This window comes from Arvicola amphibius, chromosome 6, assembly GCF_903992535.2.
Source record: "Arvicola amphibius chromosome 6, mArvAmp1.2, whole genome shotgun sequence".
Taxonomy (NCBI): domain Eukaryota; kingdom Metazoa; phylum Chordata; class Mammalia; order Rodentia; family Cricetidae; genus Arvicola; species Arvicola amphibius.
In genome coordinates, this window is record NC_052052.2 from 62,614,221 (window position 1) to 62,641,122 (window position 26,902).

At 40.0% G+C, this 26,902-nt stretch overlaps 1 protein-coding gene across 1 annotated transcript in view; it reads right to left on the reverse strand.

Annotated features, from left to right (window-relative positions):
- Positions 1 to 26,902, reverse strand: part of Ccdc171 (coiled-coil domain containing 171) — a 350,758-nt gene that overhangs the window by 268,674 nt on the left and 55,182 nt on the right. Inside the window, 2 exon segments of the mRNA XM_038333866.1 lie at positions 9,324 to 9,484; positions 11,534 to 11,626. Of these exon segments, the coding sequence (XP_038189794.1) occupies positions 9,324 to 9,484; positions 11,534 to 11,626 (254 nt within the window).

Consider the following 26,902-nt stretch of genomic DNA (forward strand, 5'->3'; position numbering starts at 1 on the left):
TCACAATCTTTTCCCTACTACTGCCCAATAATCAATTACATAACTAATTAAGATCAAACTACATTTGAAAGCTCTATAATCCAAAATCATTAAAAAGCTTTTCCTGTAAGTTTTAGATTTAAAGAAACTTTACAGCTAAGAAAATGTAGTGATATAAATGCGGTTTGCTCCACCTCCAAACAATTTCATAGCGGCACATCACGTCTAAGACACTGTGCGTTAGAATTCTGATTCTGAAATGCAGATGTGTCGCACATATCTGCTCCTGCCACTCAGTGAAATCCTGGCAACAAACAAGTTTAACGACGTGGAGAGTGACCAAGTATCTCAGGTGGCCTTGGGCACTGGCACTCCTGGGTTCCATCTGCCTGGGCTTATTTTACCCTGCCAGGAGCTCTCTGGCCACTGCACCTCCTGACCAATACCTATCAGCCACTATGCCCTGGTCACTGCAGTCTGTCATGTGACCACCTTTGACAACTATGAGGACACTGTCCTGAAGCTGCAGAACAAGACCCAGGTGGCCAGAATTTAGCCAACAAGCATTTGGCTTCTCCCATTCCACCCTAGAAAGCCCTTCTTCCCATCATTAATGAAAATGCAAGTTTAATTCCTAAAAACAAAACAAAACAAAACTACTCAACCACTGCTAATATTCTGGTGCCATTTACTTTATAGCTTCATTATTAGCTGTTGTTACATCAGTCCTTCACATCCTACCCTAAAATTCCTGATTCTCAGAGCTATAAACTAAAAGTGTGGCTCGGGGGCTAGAGAAATGGCTCAGCATAGAAGATGACGTATACCCAGGTTCATCTCACAGAACTCTCGTGGCAGCTCAGAACTGTCTACAACTCCAGTCCCAGATCTGATACCCTCTTCCAGTCTCTGAGAACACCAGGCATGTACATGCATACATGCAGGAAAAACATTCATAAAATAAAATATTTTTTAAAGTATCATTCACAAAAGAGAATAGTAGAAAGAAGAAAGTCATATACCACATTTACACTCATCTGGGGAACAGATTTAAATATATACATAAATACACATGTGCAGTGCACATGCACACACTCAAACACCCACACAACATGAAAACAGAGACTATCGAGTGGAGGAAGGGGCCATCGTGAAAGAAGACAAGGGAAGGTTACAGAAAGAGGTGAGATGAGGAATGTACAGTGACACACAGCATGGAAACATCACAAAAACTCTCTATTTTGGGTCCATCAGAAAGTTTCTTGTTCCTCCCCTTTGCTTTCTTTCCCACTCCCTTTATCAAATCCTACTCTCTCCTTCCTTGTACAACATCCTGGCCGAAATTAAGGTATTCTAAATAGCTCAGAGAGACTAGAAAGATGGCTCAGTGTTGTGGAATCATCCTTTACACTGTGATTGGTTTAATAAAGATCTGAAAGGCCACTAAGTAGGCAGGAAGAAGTTAGGGGGGACTCCTGGGAACAGAAAGGAGGAGTTGCCAGTCAGATTCAGAGAGAACAAGACATGCATGAGGAAAGGTAAAAGTCACGAGTCACTTTTATAGAAATGGGCTAATTTAAGTTGTAAGAGCTAGGGGACAAGCCTAAGCCATAGGCCAATCTTTCATAATTAGTAAGTCTCGGTATCATTTTTAGTGAGCTGGAGGCCCAAAGAAAAATCTATCTACAGCTTGGTAGTTAAGTTCAGTTCCCGGTATCCACATGGTAGCTCACAACTACTTGTAACCCCAGTTCCTGGGAATCCAATGGCTTCTTCGGACTTCTGTGCACACCAGTCTTACATGGACTGTACATACATATACACAAAATACTTATACAACTTAAATAGAGTAAATAAACCTTAAAAATTGTTTAAAGACATAGTTCAGTTGTGACCCTTTAACTGACTACAGATTATTGAGAAAATCAACCCCAAGGAATCAGAATTTCTCCAAGAATCTCACCCTGGAAGGAAAAGGCTGAAGCCTGATGCTAACCAAAGCAGAAACCTATCTCTCAGGAAGCAATTTCAAATAGCTTTGATTACTTGTCAGACTACCTAGCAGGAAAGACTGGAGTCAAGGCAATGGTAATGGGCAGGACCACATCTTGACTAGGACTACTTAGCTATAAAAACTCCTTGCCTTCTATTTAAACCTAACCCTCAGGACCCCAAAGATGGACTGGGGAGTCACTAGACTCCTCCTTACTCCTGCCCAATTAGGCCATATTGAACAAGTCCTTTCTCTGGCCTTTACTATTATTATTTGTCTCTTTAAGTGGCCTACTGTGGATGAGTGACTAGACCTAGCTTGCTAGGACTGCCAGGGTTCTTAACCCAAGAACATGGTAAACAATTTCCTACTGCAGGGTCCAGACTAATTTCTAAGGCAGTCATACTAAAGCATGGGATGCCAAGTCCAATAAATGACTGGGTGGCCTGCAACCCTCCACTTCCCTGCCTCGTGTGACTGTGGCGCCCTGCCAGCACAGCCTGCTACGGCCCAGAGAGCAGTTCATGAAAGAGGAAAGAAAGCACCTACCTCGCCAGGAGGTGAAAGTGAAGGTCAAGCTTGCAGTTATCTGGGATCATATCGGTCCCAAAAGGAAAATGACCCCCCCTTTACTTTATTACCTCATTCTCACCCTCTAAGAAGAGATTCATAGTTTCCTACCTACATTTAAATGTATGTATTTATGGATATATAGAGCTGGCTTTGGAGTTGAACAATGACTCTGTACTTCTCTAAACCCAAGCGTGTTGTTAAAAGGAACATTCAGAGTTTCTGTCTCATATCGGGAGCCATCTGGTATCGGACAGAAGGAAGACTTTAGAAAAAAAATCTTACTTTTTCTATGTCTATTTTGTCTATATCATATTCTTTATTGAATGTATGTCTCTATAAATAATGTTTAAGTCTTCCACGTTGAACAATAGAGTTTTCTACAGATCCTTTTCCTGCAGTAATCTTTGAGGTTTCCAGGAAGACGATAGGGCCCCACAGCAACAACTCTACCTGGTTGAGATAACATCGTGATGCTGATAGCGCTGCTATAAAACTAGTTTTTGAGTACCAGCTGCTGAATGGTGCACCTTCTCATGACATTCTGGCCAGAACTCCAATTAAGAACTTTGGGGGGAAAAAAAACCTATCGACTGCTCAGAAATCGTTTGCAACTATGGTAGGCAGTAATTTTGAAACTTAACCATCACTTTACTTTTGCAGGATTCCATAAAGAGAACATCGCCCCCATGACAGCTGGAAGCAATTGTAGAGGACAATGTCCCCTTTCCCAAAAAAGTTTGTCCTCGGGGTTGGGAATACCGTTTAGGGGTTGATTATATAAAGTAGAGGGTTGGGATGGAAACTATGTAGGTTAAAAAAAAAAAGGATAATAATAGTGGGTAACAGAGTGAATACTTGTGAGCTATTATTTATGGATAATTTATATCAGTATAGTTTTTGTATATTGATACAAGTTCAAATTATATGTGTTATTTCTGTTTACAATATTTGTACACCTGTGCAAAGTTATTCTGTCAGATTGTATATATGCATGTTTCTATCTCTGTTTAGGACATTTTGTATATTGATACAACTTTTAAGATATATTTTCATATTGCATTATATATTATTCTTACCTCTGATCAAGATACTTATACATTGTTTACTTTTTGAGGTCATTGTTCTTATTTCCTGCACATTTGTTTACATATTATTTAATATTCTGACATGAAGTTTTAGTCTTTAAGTTATACAGGTATTAAATATTATAGGTCAATAGTTGTTCATGTTTGTTATACATATAGTCAGATTGATTAGGTTCTTTAGATACATAGAGATTATATTCTGCCTAGAAAGGTAATCTTCAACCACTTCAAGAATATGTAGAATATGGCATTTAAATAACTTAGGGCTCTGTTGACATGAGACATGATTGCTCCTGACAGCACCAATCTATTCCTGAGAGAATGTTAAGTACCAAAGACACTCCATTTGGAGCATGTTTTCTTGTGGGCAAAACTGGCCTTTGGGCAAGGAACTACCCATTGACCACTGACAAAATGTATGATGTCTGGACAGGACAAGCAGGATACAAGAAAAAGACTGTCAAACCTTGCCAAGACAGGGTAAGACAGTTCTGAAAAATTCCCTGCCTCTGAAAATGGTCTGTCAGTTATGCTAGGCCTTAGCCAAAGTTGGTTGCTTCAACATTGCATATAAGACTTTGGGTGATTGCTCGGGTAGCCAATTGTCTCCATCATACACTGCTCACTTTGGAAGCTGCTTGACTGCACTTCCTGCCTACTCAAGTGATATCTCCCTTCTCAGGTCTATGACTAGGATGAAGATTAGATGGAAAAGTTTCATTTTCTAAGATTTATTTATTTATATTTTATGACTGAGTTCTTCCATATATGTTTATATACCATGTATGTGCAGTGTCCTTGAAGCCAGAAGAACTGGAGTTGTAGATAGTTGTGAGCTGACATGAATATTTTGGGAACTGAACCCAGGTCTTCTGAAAAAAAAATCAGCAAGTGCTCTTAACTCCTGATCCATCTCTCTAGCCCCAGACAGGCTTCTTATTGCAGTGAGCAGTAATTAATGCATGGAAACATTATATTTACAGTGCTAAGAATAAGTAACTGTGGTGTTAGTTCAATACATTCAGGAAGAGGAGGCAGAAAGAATGTAAGAGCTGGAGGAGAGAGATGAATGCTGCAAACTATCATCTTCTAGACATGACATGGCTGTTGCACATATGAACTCACCTCCACAGCATCAAGCCAGTTGAAATGTCCAGCATGGAGAGGCAAGGGCCCAGGCCCCACCCCTACCTGAGGAGCTACTGGCAGTTGATGACTACTCAGGGAGAGAGAATGGCTTTTCTTTAGGAGCGTGGCCACTAGAGGGCTGTCCATGCCCTAATAGATGACTGCACACCCATACACATAGGAGCAGCACCTATTAGACCCAATGGGTTAAAAAATAAGTAAATAATTACAAAAGGAGGACAAGAAGTTGGGAGGGAGATGTGGTGGAAAACAGGAAAGAATGAAGGGATAATACTATCAACATACATTGTAACATACACTGCATATGTGTATGAATTTTTTGAGGAACAGATAAACATTTTAAAATGTAGTTCATAATTTTTACGTAGTAAAATATAAATATTATTACAATGTAAAAACAAAACAAAAAAGCAATATTTTGTAAACTAAAATTAAAATTAATTTTGAAAGATTCTGAAAAAGAGCCAGAAGTACAAAATTAAGTAACTCATTGTTATGCTTTGAATATGAAATGTCCTCCATAGGTTCATGCATTTGAACACTTAGTCCCCAGGTGATGGCCCTGTTCTAGAAGGATGTAGAAACTGGGAGCTAAGGACCAGCTGAATTGCAGGGTATAGGCCAGCCCCATTTCCAAACTGTGTTCTCCTCTTTCCTGGTTCTCAGATGAGACAACGCAACCTCGCCATCCTGCCACCATGAACAAGAGCTGTCCTGAAAACACACCTTTCCAGCCTGAGCTGTGAGCTAGAATGAATCCACTGCCTGGTGTGGTGGTGCACAACCTCAATCCCAGCACTTGGGAGGCAGAGACAGATGGATCTCTCTGAGTTTAAGGCCAGCCTGGCCTACAGAGGGAGTTCCAGGACAGACAGGGCTATGCAGAAAGACCCTGTCTCAAAAACTGTACTAACCTGCATTGTTATAATACAGTCATATGGAAATTTAAAAATAGCTAAAGGGCTGTATTTGTCACTTGTTTCCACTATAACAAAAAAGATGACAAAAAAGTAACTTTAAAAGCAGAAAGGAACCAACAAGATGACTCAGCGGGCAAAAGCACCTGATTCAAAGTCTGAGGTCAATTCCTGGGACCCACATGAAGGAGAAAGCTAACTTCAGTAAGTTGTTTCCTGACCTCCACAAATGTACCAGGGCATGTACACTCACGAAATAAAAATGTTTAAAAGATGTATCTTCCATGGTTTTATACCGTTCAGATCATGGTATGCTGGCTTCTTTGTTGAATGGCCCAGAGTAAGACGGAATGTCATGGCAAAAAGAACATATTGGAGCAGAGCTACAAACATCATGGCAGCCAGGAAGCAGAGCGAACAGAGAGGTTCTGGAGACACATTACACCCTTCAAAGGCATATCCTCAGCCATCCACTTCCTCCACCTCCCAAAAATGATGTGAAATCATAAATCCATCCACAGATTAACCCTTTGATTAGGTCAGAGACTCATGAACCAGCCAGGGACTAAGCCTTCAGCACATTAGCCCTTTTGGAGATAGTTCCTATCCAAACAGTAACTCGTTATATAATAGAATTAAAGGACTTGGGATAGCTCATGAGTACTTAGAATTATCTGCTGGCACTTACTAGAATACAAAATTTGAGCAAAACTTCCAAGCTCCAAAACAGAAGAAACAGCAAAACAAAACTTCAGAAAAGAATTTCCTTCAAATACAAACTGACACAGATGAGGGATTCTGACAGCAGTTATCTAAAAATCACCCAGTCCCAGCTACAGACTCTATGTCCATGAAAGAAAACCATCTACCTTCTGCTTTGATTTTGCCAGGGCAAGGAACTCACTAGTTCACCGAGCATGCTTATTATCTCATCAACATCATCGTCATCATAATAATCATGTTTATTATTCAAAATTGTTTAACCACTGAAAGCCCAATCTGCTTTTTTGCAGGTTTACTTCCTACATCAAAACAACCCTAAAGAAACATACTAGACTTTTCATAAAAGTTCTTCATACAGATTTCTATGATACTTAATATTTGAATACACATTTAAATAGTTGAAGGATTCAAATATACTAAATGTGCTAGATTTACTAGTATACAAATATACTAGATTCAAGCAATGATTGAAAAAAATAAATGAGCCAGACGGTGGTGGCGCAGACCTTTAATCCCAGCACTTGGGAGACAGAGACAGGCAGATCTCTGTGAGTTCAAGGCCAGCCTGGTCTACAAAAGCTAGTTCCAGGACAGGCTCCAAAGCCATAGAGAAACCCTTTCTCGAAAAAAAAAAAATGAAAACTCTGTCCTGAGACTACCATACACAGAATGTGATCCTAGAGAATACAAGGAAATTCAGTGAAGGGCCAGAGAGACTGCTCAACAAGTAAAGTGCTTGCCACACAGGCCTAGTGACCTGAGTTTGAAACCCTGAAGCCACATAAAGGTGAAAGAATACTGACCCCCCAAAGTTTTCTTTTGACTTCCACAAACATACCCCCACAAACAGTAATAAACAAACCTTTTAAAGGAAAGAAGAAATCTTGGTTAGGAACTACCACTTAATATAAACACAGCAGAATGTGGCTGACCTTCCAGCTGACTAGGAAGGCTGAAGCAGAAGCCTTCCACGTGTGAGGGCTACCTAGGTAGACTACATCCGAAGTTCATGACCAGCCTGGGCACCTGTGCAGGACTCTATCTCAATACAAAAAATGGAATAGGGAATTAGGTGTGGTAGCATGAACCTTTAATCCTAGCAAGTGAGAGGCACAGTCAGGCAGATTTCTGTAAGTCTGAGGCCAGCCTGATCTACATAGATAGTTCTAAGCCAATCAGGGATATATAGGTCATACCCTGCCAAAATAAATACACACACACACACACACACACACACACACACACACACAAACACACACACACAAAGAATAAAGCTACAAATGATAGTTTGATTCTTATTTTGGAAACAATGATTTGATAAATATATATATATATATTATTAAGAAATTTTTGAAACATTAAAATCTTCCCTTTTTTTTACAGGATTTGATAGACTCTTCAAGACCAAAGGCTTTTGAACTAGGAAAAGGTTGAAATCAGCAGGAGTCAGATGCTGACGTCACTTGTGAACTATGAGTCCTTACTCTCATTAAGACTCTATTTTCACATCTGAAAAACTGGTATTAAAAGTTGAGGAAAGCCAGACAGTGTTGGAGCATGCCTTTAATCCCAGCACTCAGGAGGTGGAGACAGGCAGATGTCTGAGTCTGAGGCCAGCCTGGTATACAAAGCAAATTCCTGGACAGCCAAGGATACGCAAAGAAACCCTGTCTGAAAACTTCCCCGAAAAAGGTAAAGGAGAGTGGTGGTTTGATAGGAATACCCCCATAGGTTCATATGTTTAAATGCTTGGCCCATAGGGAGTGACACTATTAGGGGGTGTGGCCTTGTTGGAGGAAGTGTGTCACTGTGGAGGCAGGCTTTGAGGTCTCACAAGCTCTAGCCAGGCCCAGCATGACAGCCTCTCCTATTGCCTGCAAATCAATATGATTTGCAGCCTTCTCTGAGCGCCTTCTCCAGCACCATGTCTGCCTGCATGCTGCCATGCTTCTCACCATGATGAAAAAGGACTAGAGCTCTGAAACTGTACGCCAGCCCCCATTAAATGTTTCCTTTATAAGAGTTGCCATGGTCACGGTGTCTCTCCACAGCAACAGAACACTAACTAAGACAAGGAGAACGCTTAGTCAGTGATGTGCATGCCACACAAGCCTAAAGACCTGAGTTGAGATCTGTAACTACAGCTCTTGGGGAATAGAGACAGGTGGATCTCGGGAGCTCACTGACCAACCAGTCTAGCTGAATGGGGAAGCTCCAGGTCCAGTGAGAGACTCAGGCTCAAACAGTAATAATGATAACATGGAGAGCAACTGAGGAAGACACTCTACGTCAACCTCCAGCTTCCAAATGCACACGCACAGGAGCACAAACACAAACATATGCATACTGAGGAAGACACTCTACGTCAACCTCCAGCTTCCAAATGCACACGCACAGGAGCACAAACACAAACATATGCATACTCATATCACACACAAGAAAAAAGCAGGATAAACAAAAGGTAGCTACCTCATAGAGTGTTAAATTAGTTAAATTAATTATTTGGTGGCCATGTACATATTGAACCATAGTGCACATTTCCCACTAGTTGTAATTACTGCTACTACTATTATTTCTGCAGTTCAAAAAATCCTGAGCATTAACTTCCCATATGGCTTATAAATTAAGGTGTTCAAGACATGGCTATACTAATTTTAGAAAGGCAAGTGCATTGATATATTTACTTTCTAGTGTATAAATATGGTTTTGGAACTGCTTAGAACATTTTACAGCAAAAGAGCATCCCCATATTTGCCTACAAGGGCATTTGCATATGTCCTATGCTCTGTGGTCTACCACAGACATTAATAGCAGCTTTATATTAGTATATAGAGTACTACATATTCAAACTCAGCAATCCTAAAACCTTCACACAGACTTAGAATTTTACCATAAGATACTTACAAATTCAGTTTTGTAAAGCTTTCTTGTGCATTATGCTTTTCTCGCTCATATGCACTTTCAACTTCTTTAAATTCATTCTTGATCATCTCCAGATCAGCAACAGCCTCTGCTTGGCTGGCTTTTTCAACTTGTAAAGCTCCTTCAAGGTCTCGAATCCGTAACTATCAGATGACAGAGAAGTAGTTTTAAAAGGCTAAGAAATGTGTTCCTGTCTTAAATTGAACAGACTATTTTATCAGCCACAGATTGTCATTTATCTAAATATTTCTTTCTGTTTTGGTTTAAAAAGAAAATAAACAAGCTGGCCTCAAATCCTAAATCTTCCTGCCTCTGCCTCATTCAGCAAATCCTGCTGGCCTGTGCCAACATACATATAAGCAACATTATATGGACTCAACAGGCTATACCGAGGAATACATATATTAATATATATATATATACATACATACACACACAATAACAATTAATGAAAACAGAGGCCATAAATTCAGAGGTTGGGGAGGGGTATATGTGAGGGTTTGGAAAGGAAAAGGAGAAAGAAGAAATGTAATTAAATTACAATCTCGAAAATAAAATATTAATGCATAAAAGTCAAAAAAGAAAATAAACAAAAACTTAGTCTCTTTTTTAATGCATTTGATGGGAAAAATATAGAAGAATGAAGAACTGAGCTATGAAAAGCATAAACTAACACAGTATTATCCAGCCTACCAATGTGCTTAATCTTTACCTTCTAATGCAGTCACATTTCTTTTATAAAATATTATAAGTGGTTTTTGAAAACTAAAAGAAACATTATGACATGAATATCATTATAAGCTTAAACATGGGCTAGCAAGATGGCTCAGTAGGTAAAGGCACTTGTCACCTAGCCTAATGACACAAATTCAATCACCAGGACCCACATGGTAGAAGGATAGCATCAACTCCCTCAAGCTGTCTTCTCTGACCTTCATGTGTGTTTTGGTGCGTGCATGCATGCGCGCGCTCAGACACACACACACACACACACACACACACATGAATATGAGCAATTTTAAATTTAAAACGAAAAAAGCTTAAACAGATCCCTTCACCCCCAGAAATTTTTTACTGTAGAAGAATAACCTTTATAGTCAAACAACACTATCTAACTAAAATATTCATGGTGATATGACTTGATAATTTTTATTTCCTTAATACAATCTGGAAACAGGACAGTGTAGGGAAGAACTACAAACACAACTGGATTGAGGTAGGTTTAAAGCTGGATGATGGGTGTACTGTGAGTTGGTTTTAATAATTTGTCAGCTTTTGCATATATATGAAATTTTGCATAATCAACACCTTAAAATTGATGCCTTGTACCTGCCAACAACAGAATAAACACACAAGTGCCTTCTCTCAAAACAATGATTTATAGCTCTTAAATAGCTATATACCACTTAAAGGAGAGTCTGCTGGATGCTACAGAATAATGTATTGCTCATACATCCTGAAGATAGCAAAGTCCAGACCAGTGTTCACAGGGTGCCAAACCTTGAAAAATGGTGAAAGAACAAGAATAAACAGACAAGGGAGGAACAAAATACTTTGCAAAGTGTCCGTTTTTCAAAATGTTGCAATTGGCTCTTGAATCCAAGTGTCAAAAGCTTAGTGCCCTGAACAGCACTATTAGGCAATACCACAGACTGTCAGGAAGTGGGATTGTAGGGTTGGTCCTCGCATGGACAAGAACGTGGCCTTAAGTAGATGGTGGGACCCTGCTCTTTCTTGCTCTGCTTCCTGGTTCACGAGGTGAGAGGAGACTGTACTCTACCATGATGAGGTGCTTCACCAGAGAACCACTTAATCATGGACTTAAGAAGCATGAGCCAAATAAAACCTTATCTCTTTAGAGTTACGGTACTTGGGTTAGGTTGTCTCACGTATTCCATTATAGTCACAGAAAGCTGACTAATATTGACGCAAGCCGTTGAGTCTCTGTCACAAACATTGTACTCTTCCATTGCAGTACAAATGCCCCCACAGATGAGACAAGAGCAGACAGTGGTGGTTCTCTGGCCTGAGGTTACAGAGTGCCAACATCTCCCCAATAGAGTATCCAAAATTGTACCCTTACCCTAAATACAGCGCCAGCATTGTGTTACCATTCTCAACCACACCTCAGTTTCCTAGTGGTTACAACCAGAGAAAATTCATGCCAAAAAAAAAAAATGTTTACATCTTACCTGAATAATTTCAGAATTAAATTTTGATTCCAAATGTGCTGCTCTTTCTGCTTCAATGTTCTCTTCTAACTTCCTCACTCTTAGAGTAGTTGCCTAAAGACAAGTCATTTAAACACATAAACATTGACATTATAAGTATATAGAGAACACTAGTCACAGAACTGTGACTTGAGATGACTTACGCTGTTAGCCAGGATGGCCTAGAACCCATGATCCTCCTGCTTCAGCATCCCAAGTCTGCATACAGGTATATCCCACTATACCTGTCTAGCCCCATGTCTCATACTTTGCAGGTGGGGAGTGTGAAAACAATGTCCAAAAGGAATGCTCCAAAGCCTTGTTTCTTTTCCTTTTTTAATCTTTTTGAGGTAAAGTTTCTATTTAATTCATTAGGAAGTAACTGACTTCGGGCACACACTTCCATGAAAGCTGTCAAAGTGTAAAGTACAGCCTTACATGTCCCCTATGTTGCATGGTCCTTTCTAGACATGCTCTCAGTGCCTTCACACCAAGAAGTCAATCTGCTAGAGATCATCATTCTGTGTTTCACAAGCACACAACTCACAAGGTACTTTTGTACACTGAGCCACTTGCTTAATTTACTTGAGACAATCTCACAGTGTAGCCATAGCTAGACTGGAACTCACAGATATGTGCCAGCCCCAGCCTCCCAAGTGCTGGGATTAAATACATGTCTACCATGCCCAGTCCTTTCAATAGTTATTTAAGATTTCTCTTTATTACTTTAAATTATATATAGGAGGGGACCTAGGTGCATGTGAATGCAGTGCCTATGGTGACCAAAGGTCCTGGATCTTCTTAGAGCTTGAGTTATAGGCAATTGTGAGTCACTCAACATTGGCACAAGGAATCAAACTCAGCTTCTCTACAAGGGCAGCAAATGTTCTTAACTGCTGGGCCACCTCTCTAACCCACCATCAATATTTTTTAACAATTTATTACATTAGAAAATAGTTCCTAGGGGCTGAAAGTAGTAATTCTAAATTTGAAAACTAAAACTGGTTGAAATCCAAAAAGACAAAAAAAAAAAAATACTTTGTATAACTGCTGTAGTTTGAATGAAAATGGCTCCACAGCTCACAGAAAGTGACAATATTGAGAGGTGTGACCTTGTTGGAGCAAGTGTATCACACTGTGTGTGAGATTTAAGGTCTCAGATGTGCAAAAGTGTGTCTCAGTGTCTTCCTGCTGCCTGTTGATCCAGATGTAGAACTCTCAGCTCTCTCCAACATCATGTCTACCTGCATGCTACCATTCTTCCCACCATGACAATAATGGACTAAACCTCTGAACTATAAGCCAGCCCCAATTAAATGTTTTCCTTTGTAAGAGTTGCCAAGGTCATGGTGTCTCTTCACAGCAACAGAAACCCTAATTAAGACAACAACAATCTCTTTTGGTTTTTAATTGTTTTTTTTTTTGAAGCAAGGTTTCTCTGGGTAGCCTTATCTGTCCTGGAACTACACTGTAGACCAGGCTAACCTCAAACTCTGCCTCCCTAGAGGTGGGATTAAAGGCATGTACCACTATGCCCAACTAACATAGTCATTTTTTTTGCCTTTGGTTTTTTGAGACTGGGTAGCCCTGGCTGTCCTGGAACTCACTCTGTACATCAGGCTGGCCTCAAACTCACAGAGATCCACCTATCTCTGCCTCTCAAATGCTGAGATTAAAGGCATGTATCACTACCATCCACCTAACAGTCTTCTTAAAAGTAAAATTTTAACATTTAATACTTAGTTTATTTGAAAAACAAGTATCTCATCTGAAAAGGAAACTAGTAAATCTCAATAGTCTAAAGAGAAGATTCAAACAAAAAATGGGAGATGATGAGATTTCAATGCTTGATGATACTAAAGAATAATTATATTTTTAAGATTTACTTTCTATATAAGAATGTTTTGTACTTGGTGTCCTCAGAAGTCAGAAGAGGGCATTGGGTCCCTTGGAACTGGAGTTATGAATTGTTATGAGCCATCATATGGGTCCTAGGAATTGAACCTAGGCCCTGTTCAAGAGTAACAAGTGCTCTTAACCACTGAGCCATCACCCCAGCCCTTATTATTACTTTTAAGTATGTTTTTAAAATACATAACTAATAGTTATAGTTTTAACTTTCTATCTCTTTGAAATGTAAAGTATTCATGAATTAAATTATATTTGGCTTGGATTTAAATATATTCAAGCCGCCATGAATACTGACCATTGCTGATGATAACTAATGAAAAAAGAGAGGCACACAGGAGTGGTCATTACAGCATCCTTTCTGCTTTCCTGTATGTTTAAATTTTTCCATAGAGTACCTTTTATAGATTTTTAGATTTATTTTATGTGTCTGAATGTTTTGCATGCAATTGTGCCTGGTGCCTACGGAGGTCAAAAGAGGACATCCGATCCCCTGAAAACGGAATTACAGATGTTTGGTACTTTGCAAGAACAAGTGCTCTTAACTGTTGAGTTATTTCTCCAGTCCCATGTTAACAGCCAGTTTTTAATTTTAGGGGTTTTGTATTTTGTTTTATGTTATTGTTATTGTACTTGCTGTTTTGTTTTGTTTTGTTTTGTTTTGAGACAGGATCTCTCTGTTAACCCTGGCTGTCTTGGAACTCACCATGTAAAGCAGACTGGGCACAAACTCACACCTAACTTGGCCTTCTGACTGCTAAGATTAAAGGCATTTAATCTCGGTCAGTAGAGCATGAGATTCTTAATATCAGGGTCATTGGTTCGAGCTCCATGTTAGGCACCAAGTGCAGCATGAAGAACAAAGAGACAGAGATTGAGGTTCAACCCAAAAACCAGAAAAGCAAGGCAGCCAGGCCACTAGAGAAGTCTTACCTCTACCAAAGCTGGGCGACAGCAAAACAGCCAGACAGCATCTCTTTCCTCTTATTTTATATTCCCTCTAGTGATGGGATTAAGGTGTATAACTCCCTAGTACCTGGAGTACTAAAAGTATAGGCAACCACCATCTGGATTTATTTCTGCTTGTGTAGCCCAGGATGGCCTTGAACTCACAGAGATCCATCTGACTCTGTCTCTCCCAAATCTTGGGATTAAAGGTGTATAGCATCATTGCCTGACCTATAGTGGCTTTTGTTTTGCCTCTGGTCCTCAGGGAAGATTTATTTATTAAAATACAAATAATATACCACTACATTTTCCACCATGTCTGACCAGGTATTTTAACTTTACATGCACAACTGTTCTGCCCTGTAAATATGCGTACTATTTGTGCCTGGTGCTGAGAAGGTCAAGACAGGGTATGGGATTCCCCCGGAACTGGAGCCACAGGCCATTGTGAACCACCATGTGGGTCTTAGGAATTCAACTCTAGAAGCATTTAATTGGAGGTTTGTGTACATATTCAGAGAATTAGTCCATGATCATCATGGCAGGGAGCATGGCAGCAGGCAGATAGGCATGGCATCGAAACAGTAGTTAAGAACTTACTTCTAATCTACAAGATAGAAACAGACTGGCCCTGGCACACACTTTTGAAATCTCAAAGCCCACCCCCAGTGACACACCTCTCCAACAAGGCCTTACCTCCTAATCTTTCCCAAATAGTCTACCAACTGGGAAACAAACGTTCAAATATATGAGCCTATTGAAGCCATTCTCAATCGAATATGAGCATACACGTACACACACATATATGTGTGTGCACACACACCTAAACAGAACTAAAATAATGAAAAGATATAACAATGACTCAAATTCTGTTTCCCATTGATGGAAAAACAGTTCCTTTTAAATTCTGACTTTACATTCTCAGAACAACGGACTCCAGGAGTTATTGGTACAAATCACAGAGCATAGTATAGCTGAGAAATTCTTATGCATAGTACAGACTATAGTAAGTAATAACCTGGGAAGATCTATACTAATAAAATATTTATGTAGGGGCTCAGCAGTTAAGAGCACTAGCTGCTTTTCGAGAGGTCCTGAGTTCAACTCCCAGCACCCACATGGCAGCTCACAACCATCTGTATCAGTAGTCCCAGGTGATCTGACTCCCTCTTCTGATCTGCAAATGTACAAGCAGACAAAACATTCATGCACATAAAATACAGCCATAAATAAATAAATCTTCTTCAAAATCATGTAAACCTATAAGATGAAGTTGACTCTGTCAATACACAATATTGTTCATTTTAGATTCTGTGGATCAGGAGGCTAGCTAGTCACAAGGAAATAATCTATGGGTGTTGGGAATAAGATTTTAAAAACTAATAAAGGACAAAGAAATTCAATCAGTCTAATAATGTCTAAGTCCTTTTCTCAGTTGCCAAAAGTATATAAGCAAGTTTATTTATCAAAATGTTGGTCCTGCATTTTTTTCAAGGGGGGCGGTGCATGCACAAATACATGAATGCTCTGGTGTGAGGGGACCAGAACAATCTTGGCTGTTAATTCTCAAACATCATTCATGTTTTCTGGCATGATTTGGGTTTGGGTTTTTGGAGGGAGGATGGAGACAGAGCTTCCTGTGAGTCTGGAACTCACCTAGAAAGCTAACCTGGGTAGCCAGAGAGCCCCAGAGTCAGTTCCCAGGGCTGGGTCAAGTGCAAGGTAAGCACTTTAACCAACGGAGCCATTATTTTAGTCACATATTTTATTGAAATACATAATATTCCATAATTCTGATAAAAGAATCAACAAAATATTTTCTTTATTATATGTATAATTCAGTAACTAATTAATGATCTGTTCCCACTCAAAAACATCAGGACCAAAGTTCTAGTCTCCAGGACAGAACAAAGTGCAAATAGACTGAAGTAATAAGTTGGAGATAAACCTTTGTTTTCATACCTTCCTTTCTGGAACAAAATGCCAAAAAAAAAATTAACATGCTGTTTAGTATTGCTACAGCTATCAACAAATCAGCAAGGCAATAAAAAATTATCAAGTCTGAAACAAACACCTCCCAAGAGTGAATTTTTTTTGATAGGCATAATTAAATAAATGCCTTCATAACTTTTTTTACATCTTCCAGTCTGGTAAATTAACTCTTAAATCCAGCAGAGGGTGCTACAGTAACACCAACTTGCAATTCTCTCACACATTTACACACACACACACACACACACACACAGACACACATCCTGTAATTCCAAAGAACGCTAGTATAAGTCATTAAATGTGTCATTGATATTTTATTCTAACATAATCACAAAATTATTGGCAGAAAAAACATACTTGTGATTAAAGTTCAAATTCAATCCAAATTCTTAAATTTAACTATATATAACTTGTCCAGTAATAAAATGTTATAATAATCTTTATGTTTACTAAAACTGAAAACAACAGGCTTCTACATATCACAGAAAATCAAACATGATTCTTTTTTAACTTTTTACATTTATTTACTGGGGTGATGTGTGCATGCAGAGGCCAGAAGACAACTTGCAGGAGCTGGTTCTCTCTTTCCACCCATGGGGACTCTGGGAATCTGACTCAGGTCACCAGGCTTAGTAGTAGATGCCTTTACTTGCTGAGCCATCTTGCCATCCCAAGTATGTAGTTCTTTGTTTAATATGTATCCTGCTATTTATTTGATGATTGACATGTTCTTTATGACAAAATACACACTGAGAGATTTTGTTTGGTAAATACTATGGATAAATACAGCTGTTTTTATCTGATTTGTATCTCACTTGATCTTATTAAACATAATCAGATACCCTACTGCCCTTAAAAAAGTAAGTGTCGCTGACATTCCATCTGAACTGGTGAGTGAATGCGGACCCTGGGGCAACCTGCCCTGGAAGAGAGCACAGACCCCCCTACCCCCACTTCCCTCTGCAGGCTTGTGTCGGTTCCCCGGTCCCTGTGTCTCCCAAGTTTTCCTTAGTGTTCTCAGGTGTCCTGCTCCTGTTCTAAGGCCATCCACCCAAAGGGGTCAGACTCTGGCCTCCAGGCAGGTCTGAGGATTCCTGCAGAGGGGTGCGGGCTCCTTCAGATTGTGCTGCCAGGTTCGCTGTGTGGTATTCCATCCCGCCCTGCCCCCACCTTGGCCCTTTTGTCTGGGCTGCGACCCTGGGCTGCCTGGAATCCCTGATCCTGTGCCCTGACATTCCATCTGAACTGGTGAGTGAATGCGGACCCTGGAGCAACCTGCCCTGGAAGAGAGCACAGACCCCCCTACCCCCACTTCCCTCTGCAGGCTTGTGTCGGTTCCCCGGTCCCTGTGTCTCCCAAGTTTTCCTTAGTGTTCTCAGGTGTCCTGCTCCTGTTCTAAGGCCATCCACCCAAAGGGGTCAGACTCTGGCCTCCAGGCAGGTCTGAGGATTCCTTTAAGGAAGTGCGGGCTTCTTCAGATTGTGACGCAAGGAATAGGTCCTCCTCTGGCACTGGGGAGATCCAACCAGTTTCAGTCACAGCAAAGATTGGTCTAGGACACCAAACGCTTCCGGGCTCCTTTTGAAGGAAGAGATGGGCAGGCGCCAATGCAGGAGCTCCTCCAACAACATGAGAGGCAATATGACATCACCACAAGCCAGACATCCCGAAACAACAAGAATTGAACACCCTACCCCAGAAGATATAGAAGAAACCGACGTTAAACAGTACTTTATGAAAATAATAGAGGACCTTAAACAGGAGGTAAAAAACTGCCATAAAGAAATGGAGATGACAAACAAAAAGGTAGACGAAATAAATAAATCGCTCAAAGATACCCAAGAAAAACAAGAAAAACAAGAAAAAGCAATCAAACAGGTAAGGGAAACAGTACAAGACCTGATAAATGAAATGGAGGTACTGAAGAAAACACAATCTGAGGGACGACTGGAAATGGAAACTCTGAGTAAACGAACAGAAACTTCAGAGACAAGTATTTCCAACCGAATACAAGAGATGGAAGAAAGAATCTCGGACTCTGAAGATACTATAGAGGAAATAAACTCACAGATTAAAGAATTAAACAAATCTAACAAATTCTTAACACAAAACATTCAGGAAATCTGGGACACCATGAAAAGACCAAACCTAAGAATAATTGGGGTAGAAGAAGGAGAAGAATTACAACTCAAAGGCCCAGAAAACATATTCAACAAAATTATAGAAGAAAACTTCCCCAACCTAAAGAAGGATGTTCCTATGAAGGTACAAGAAGCCTACAGAACACCAAATAGACTGGATCAAAAGAAAGCATCCCCACGCCATATAATAATCAAAACACAAAACATACAGAATAAAGAACAGATATTAAGAGCTGCAAAGGAAAAAGGTCAAGTAACATATAAAGGGAAACCTATCAGAATTACACCTGATTTCTCAATGGAAACCATGAAAGCCAGAAGAGCTTGGATAGATGTGCTACAGACACTAAGGGAACATGGATGCAAGCCTAGACTATTATACCCAGCAAAGCTTGCATTCACCATTGATGGAGAAAACAAGATATTCCAGGACAAAAACAGATTTAAACAATACGCAGCCACAAATCCAGCCTTGCAGAAAGTAATAGAAGGAAAATCACAAACCAAGGAGTCCAACAATGCCCACAATAACTCAGGCATCTAGCGACCCTTCACCAGCACAACTAGAAGAAGGGAAACACACAAACTCTACTACTAAAAATGACTGAAGTTAACAACCACTGGTCATTAATATCACTTAATATCAATGGACTCAATTCACCTATAAAAAGGCACAGGCTAAGAGACTGGATACGAAAACAGAATCCAACATTTTGCTGTTTACAAGAAACACACCTCAACCACAAAGACAGACACCTACTCAGAGTAAAGGGTTGGGAAAAGGTTTATCAAGCAAATGGCCCTAAGAAACAAGCAGGTGTGGCCATACTAATTTCCAACAAAGTTGACTTCAAACTAAAATCAATCAGAAGAGATGGAAAGGGACACTTTATACTCATAACAGGAAAAATCCATCAGAATGAAGTCTCAATCCTGAATATCTATGCCCCTAATATAAAAGCTCCCACTTATGTAAAAGAAACACTTCTAGAACTCAAGGCAGCCATCAAACCACACACACTAATAGTTGGAGACTTCAACACTCCTCTCTCACCAATGGACAGGTCAATCAGACAGAAACCTAACAGAGAATTGAAAGACTTAATGGAGGTAATGAACCAAATGGACTTAACAGACATCTATAGAACATTCCACCCAAATAGGAAAGAATATACCTTCTTCTCTGCGGCTCATGGAACCTTTTCGAAAATTGACCATATACTTGGTAACAAAGCAAACTTCCACAGTTACAAAAAAATATTAGTAACCACCTGTGTCTTATCGGATCACCATGGATTAAAATTAGAATTCAACAACAATGCTAGCCCCAGAAAGCCCACAAACTCATGGAAACTGAACAGTCAACTACTGACCCACACCTGGGTCAAGGAAGAAATAAAGAAAGAAATTAAAGTCTTTCTTGAATTTAATGAAAACAAAGACACAACATACTCAAACCTATGGGACACAATGAAAGCAGTGCTAAGAGGAAAGTTCATAGCACTAAGTGCCCACTTAAAGAAAACGGAGAAAGCGCTCATTGGTGACTTAACAGCACACCTGAAAGCTCTGGAAAAAAAAGAAGCAGACTCACCTAGGAGAAGTAGAAGACTGGAAATAATCAAATTGAGGGCAGAAATCAACAAAATAGAAACACAGAAAACAATCCAAAGAATCAATGAAACAAGAAGCTGGTTCTTGGAGAAAATCAACAAGATTGACAAACCCTTAGCCAAACTAATCAAACAGCAGAGGGAGAACAAGCAAATTAATAAGATCAGAAATGAAAAGGGGGACATAACCACAGACACAGAGGAAATTCAGAGAATCATTAGATCTTACTACAAAAGCCTGTATGCCACAAAATTGGAAAATGTAAAAGAAATGGACAGTTTTTTAGATAAATACCATATACCAAAGTTAAACCAGGACCAGGTAAATGCTCTAAATCGTCCTGTAAGTCGCGAAGAATTAGAAACTGTTATCAGAAACCTCCCTACCAAAAAGAGCCCAGGACCAGATGGTTTCAATGCGGAATTCTACCAGAACTTCCAAGAAGACCTAATACCTATACTCCTTAAGGTATTTCATAATATAGAAACGCAAGAGTCACTGCCAAATTCCTTCTATGAAGCTACAGTTACCCTGATACCTAAACCACACAAAGACTCAACCAAGAAAGAGAATTACAGGCCAATCTCACTCATGAACATTGATGCAAAAATTCTGCATAAAATACTGGCAAACCGAATCCAAGAACACATTAGAAAAATTATCCATTACGATCAAGTAGGCTTCATCCCAGAGATGCAGGGCTGGTTCAACATACGAAAATCTATCAATGTAATCCATCATATAAATAAACTGAAGGAAAAAAACCATATGGTCATCTCATTAGATGCTGAAAAAGCATTTGACAAAATTCAGCACCCTTTTATGATAAAGGTCTTGGAGAGATTAGGGATACAAGGGTCATTCCTAAATATAATAAAAGCTATTTACAGCAAGCCGACAGCTAACATCAAATTAAACGGAGAGAAACTCAAGGCTATCCCACTAAATTCAGGAACACGACAAGGCTGTCCACTCTCTCCTTATCTCTTCAATATAGTGCTTGAAGTTCTAGCAATAGCAATAAGACAACATAAGGGAATCAAGGGGATTCAATTTGGAAAGGAAGAAGTTAAACTTTCATTATTTGCAGATGATATGATAGTATACATAAGCGACCCCAAAAACTCCACCAAAGAACTCCTACAGCTGATAAACTCCTTCAGTAACGTGGCAGGTTACAAGATCAACTCCAAAAAATCAGTCGCCCTTTTATACACAAGCAGAGAGGGAAATCAGAGAAGTATCACCTTTCACAATAGCCACAAATAGCATAAGATATCTGGGAGTATCTCTAACCAAGGAAGTGAAGGATTTATTTGACAAGAACTTTAAGTCTTTGAAGAAAGAAATTGAAGAGGATACCAGAAAATGGAAGGATCTCCCCTGCTCGTGGATTGGGAGGATCAACATAGTAAAAATGGCAATTCTTCCAAAAGCAATCTATAGATTCAATGCAATCCCAATCAAGGTCCCATTAAAATTCTTCACAGAGATTGAGAGGACAATAATCAACTTTATATGGAAAAACAAGAAACCCAGGATAGCCAAAAAAATCTTATACAATAAAGGTTCTTCTGGAGGCATTACCATCCCTGACTTCAAACTCTATTACAAAGCTACAGTATTGAAAACAGCTTGGTATTGGCATAAAAACAGAGAAGTTGACCAATGGAATCGTATAGAAGACCCGGATCTTAAACCACAAACCTATGAACACCTGATTTTTGATAAAGGAGCCAAAAGTACACAATGGAAGAAAGAGGGCATCTTCAACAAATGGTGCTGGCATAACTGGATGTCAACCTGTAGAAGAATGAAAGTAGATCCATATCTATCACCATGCACAAAACTCAAGTCCAAATGGATTAAAGACCTCAATATTAATTTGAACACATTGAGCTTGATAGAGGAGAAAGTGGGAAGTACTCTACAACAAATGGGCACAGGGAACCGTTTCCTACGCATAACCCCAGCTGCACAGACTTTAAGGGCAACATTGAATAAATGGGACCTCCTGAAGTTGAGCAGCTTCTGTAAAGCAAAGGACAGTGTCACTAAGACACAAAGGCAGCCTACTGACTGGGAAAAGATCTTCACCAACCCTGCAACTGACAAAGGTCTGATCTCTAAAATATATAAGGAACTCAAGAGACTAGACGGTAAAATGCCAATTAACCCAATTAAAAAATGGGGTGCTGAATTGAACAGAGAATTCTCAACAGAAGAAGTTCGAATGGCCAAAAGACACTTAAGGTCATGCTCAACCTCCCTAGCTATCAGGGAAATGCAAATCAAAACAACTTTGAGATATCATCTTACACCTGTCAGATTGGCTAAAATCCAAAACACCAATAATAACCTTTGCTGGAGAGGTTGTGGGGTAAGGGGTACACTCATCCATTGCTGGTGGGAATGCAAACTTGTGCAACCACTTTGGAAAGCAGTGTGGCGGTTTCTCAGGAAATTCGGGATCAACCTACCCCAGGACCCAGCAATTCCACTCTTGGGAATCTACCCAAGAGATGCCCAATCATACAACAAAAGCATATGCTCATCTATCTTCATAGCAGCATTATTTGTAATAGCCAGATCCTGGAAACAACCTAGATGCCCTTCAGTGGAAGAATGGATGAAGAAACTGTGGAATATATACATGCTAGAATACTACTCAGCGGTAAAAAACAATGACATCTTGAATTTTGCAGGCAAATGGATGGAAATAGAAAACACTATTCTGAGTGAGGTAACCCAGACCCATAAAGATGAACATGGGATGTACTCACTCATAGTCGGTTTCTAGCCATAATTAAAGGACATTGAGCCTATAAATTTGGGATCCTTGAGAAGATAATAAGAAGGTGAACTCCCAAAAAAAGATATAGTAATCCTCCTGGATATTGGAGGTAGACACGATCGCCAGGCAAAATTGGGAACTTGAGGGTTGGGCAAGACTGGGCCAAGGGAAGATGGGGAGAGAAAAGTGTGAAGGGGAGAACGGGGGGAGCTCGGAGGAATGGGGTGCTTGGGATATAGGAAGGGTGGATATGGGAGCAGGGAAGCATATATCTTAATTTAATAATAAAAAAAATGAAAAAAAAAAAAAAAAAAGTAAGTGTCGCCAGGCAGTGGTGGCGCATGCCTTTAATCCCAGCACTCGGGAGGCAGAGGCAGGCGGATCTCTTTGAGTTTGAGACCAGCCTGGTCTACAAGAGCTAGTTCCAGGGCAGGCTCCAGAAGCTGCAGAGAAACCCTGTCTCGAAAAACCAAAAAAAAAAAAAAAAAGAGAGAGAGAGAGAGTGAGTGTCCAATCCTCTAGAACCACGTCTAGAAGGCAGCCTCCTGCCCAGCCTCGGGAGCACATCACTTAGCACTAAGCAGGCATGAGCGCCCAACCCAGCTCAGCGGTGGAACCAAGCAAACACACCCAGATGTTCCCCACACTGCGTCTGTTCTCCAGCTCACACGGGCTTTTTCCTAAAGTCATGACAGCTATGAAAATGTGTGCCAGTGAATGTGCTCAAAGTCTGAACTAGACAACTTTGCTCCTCGAATACAATATATTTAGCTTAGGAGGCTGTATGTGGACTAAAAGGAATTAGTCAAGCAAATTTTTCTATGCATTACATAATATAAATATAAATACCATAAAACAAACAGCAAGAAAGAAAACTGGGGAGGCAGTCTCACCCAAGTACCTATTAATTAGCCACTGATCCCTAGTGGTAGATAGATAATAGATAGACAGAAGATAGAAGATACATAGAGAGAGAGAGAGAGAGAGAGAGAGAGAGAGAGAGACAGTCCGGATTGTGTTCCAGACATTTGCAGTTGCCACAAAATATCAATAACTCAGGTAAATGGAAAGTGATAATTATTTTTCCAGATTTTATTATCTAGTAATTCCTGTTATTGGACAACTTCATAACCAATATGGTAATAATTCATCTGCTAAGGGTGATTCTAAGGAACCGGATCATCACAAACTAATTAATTAATAATTAATGATTCTTCAATAATCCATTTTATTTTGTTATATTTTAAAGGCCAAGAATAATTTTATTATACATTTGTTAATATTTAACCACAATATTATTCCTCGACTGCACAGAAAAGGAAAAACAGTCACTAAACTTAAGTTTTTGTTTTGTTTTGTTTTGTTTTGTTTTGGGTTTGAGACAGGTCTCACTGTATAGCCTGACTGCCTTTGAACTAACAGAGATGCGCCTGCCTCTGCCCCTGAGTGCTGGAATTAAAAGTGTGTAATACCACAACCAGCTAAACTTTGAGCCTTTAAACTGAAGGTTTCAATCTTGTGAGATGGCTCAAAAGGTACTTGCCACCAAACCGGAGTTAGATCCCTGGGAGTCACATGGTGGAAAGAAAGAACTGACTCCAAAAAGTTGCCCTCTGACCTCCATATGTGTACTACAGTACACAAACACGCAAGTACACACAAAAAAATACTTATAAATGCAAGAACTTATAAAAAGCAAACACCCAAAGACCTCCAAGTTATTTTTACTATCAAAAAGACCTCCCAAGAATCAACATTTCCAGTTATTTTAAAGACAGAAGTACTGTACCACACCATTTACCCAGAGCCATATATTGTGGGGACACAATAAGAATGAGTTCTTTACTATTGATTATCCTTGTTCAATCACTTTACTGTCAACTATCTTAAAGGTAGCATTATTTAATTAGTCTGACCATTAATGTGGACTCTTTTGTGTACATGTTTATGTGCATGTATGCACATGCAAATGCATATTTGTGTAGGGGTACATATGTGGGAACATGTGGGGATGCACATGCATGTGTGTGCAGGTATATGAACATGTATGTAGAGGCCAGAGGATAATCTTTGGTGCTATTCTTTGGGAGCCACCCACCTTGTTTCATTTTTTTCAAACAGAATTTCTCACTGGGACCTATGGTTTGCCCATTCAGTTAGGGTGGATGGCCAACAAGTCCCAGGGACCCTCCTATCTCTTGTCTTCCCAGTTCCTTGATAACAAGTATGCATGAATCACAGTCACACCTGGCTTTTTTGTGGGTTTCTCAGTTTGCACAACAAGCATTTAATTGACTGAACTATCTATCTCTAGCACTTAGAGGTAGGTGTGTGTGTGTGTGTATGTGTGTGTGTTTTCATGGGATATATATATATGCATGTGTATACATGTATACATATATGTATATAGGCATGCATGTGGAAGCCAGAGGTCAACTCTGACCATCATTCTTCAGGTCTGTCCCCTTATTTTTTAAAATATGATCTTTTCTTGTCCTGGTACCTGACAATTAGGCTGGACAGCTGTAGAGGACGTGAGGTTCTGCGCTCACAGATAAGCACTAGGGAAACCAGGAATGCTAAGCATGCAGGGACGAGATATATACCTGTTTTTTATCTAGAAAACTAGGAGTGGAAATTAATAGCCTAAGTCCCCAGACTATTATGTTTATCCAAGTTCTTCCTCCTAGACCTTTATCTTGAGCACTGTTTCTCAGTCAACAGAATCGTCCTCAGGGGAGATGCCCATATGTGCAAGTTAGCCTGGTGACCTCTATGATGACCTAGGCACACCAGATCTTTCCCTAGGTCCTTAAATTACAGGATCTATTCTTTTTTTAGTTTATTATTATTATTACAAACCTCCCATCCTCCCATTTCCCTCCCCTTCCCCCCATTCCTCCTTCCCCTCCCTCTCCAGTCCAAGGAGCAGTCAAGGTTCCCTGCCCTGTGGGAAGTCCAAGTTCCTCCCACTTCCATCCAGGTCTAGGAAGGTGAGGATCCAAACAGACTAGGCTCCAACAAAGCCAGTACCTCCGTCCATAAGAATGGATTCTATATCTTGCGTATCACACGTACTTTGCAAAAGAGTTTCAATATAGCTACAACTTGAGCTTCAGTGTGGTAACTGTCATCAGGAAACTTTTTTCCAAAGTTGTACTGTACTTAATCATGACTGAAGTAAACTGCCTGGTGTCAGGTTCTAGAAGTCTGAACCAACACCAGCTACTGAGTCATGCTGAAAGGGACTCCTTCTTGCCTCACATGGATTGTTACTCTGCCAACCCTAGCATTTGCAGAGACCCCACAGACACTGAGCCAAAGTGTCTGCTTCCCTAGTGTTGAGGTCACAAGTACATGCTTCTGTAGGCTCGGGGGTCAAACAGGTCCTCGCACTACAGCCCCACCCAACATGGGCTGTCAGCACTCACCTTGCTGTGTCTCTGTAAGATGGTCAACAGATAAAGGGGCTGGCCTCCAAACTGATAACCTGAACTTGAACCCATGTGGAAGAAGGAAAGAACCAACTCTTTTAAAAAATCCTCTGACTTCTGCATGTGCCCCAATACATATCAATATAAAAATATAACTTGACACCAATTTTCTTACTCAGCAAGGAATGAATAACAAAACAGATTTACTCACTTTATAAACAGTTCAGTGGACACAATTTCTATTACTTTTATGATGTAGGATTCCCCTTTGTATGCTGTGAATACGACTGGCTAATTAATAAAGAAAACTGGCTTGGCCTGATAGGGCAAAAGAATAGAGGTAGGCAGGGAAAACTAAGCTGAATGCTGGGAGAAAGGAGGCTGAGTTAGAGAGAAGCCATGGAGCCACCACGGGAGACAGATGTGCTGAAACTCTGCTGGTAGGCCATGACCTCGTGGTGATGCACAGATTAATGGAGATAGGTTAAATTATAATATAAGAGTTAGCAAATAAGAAGTT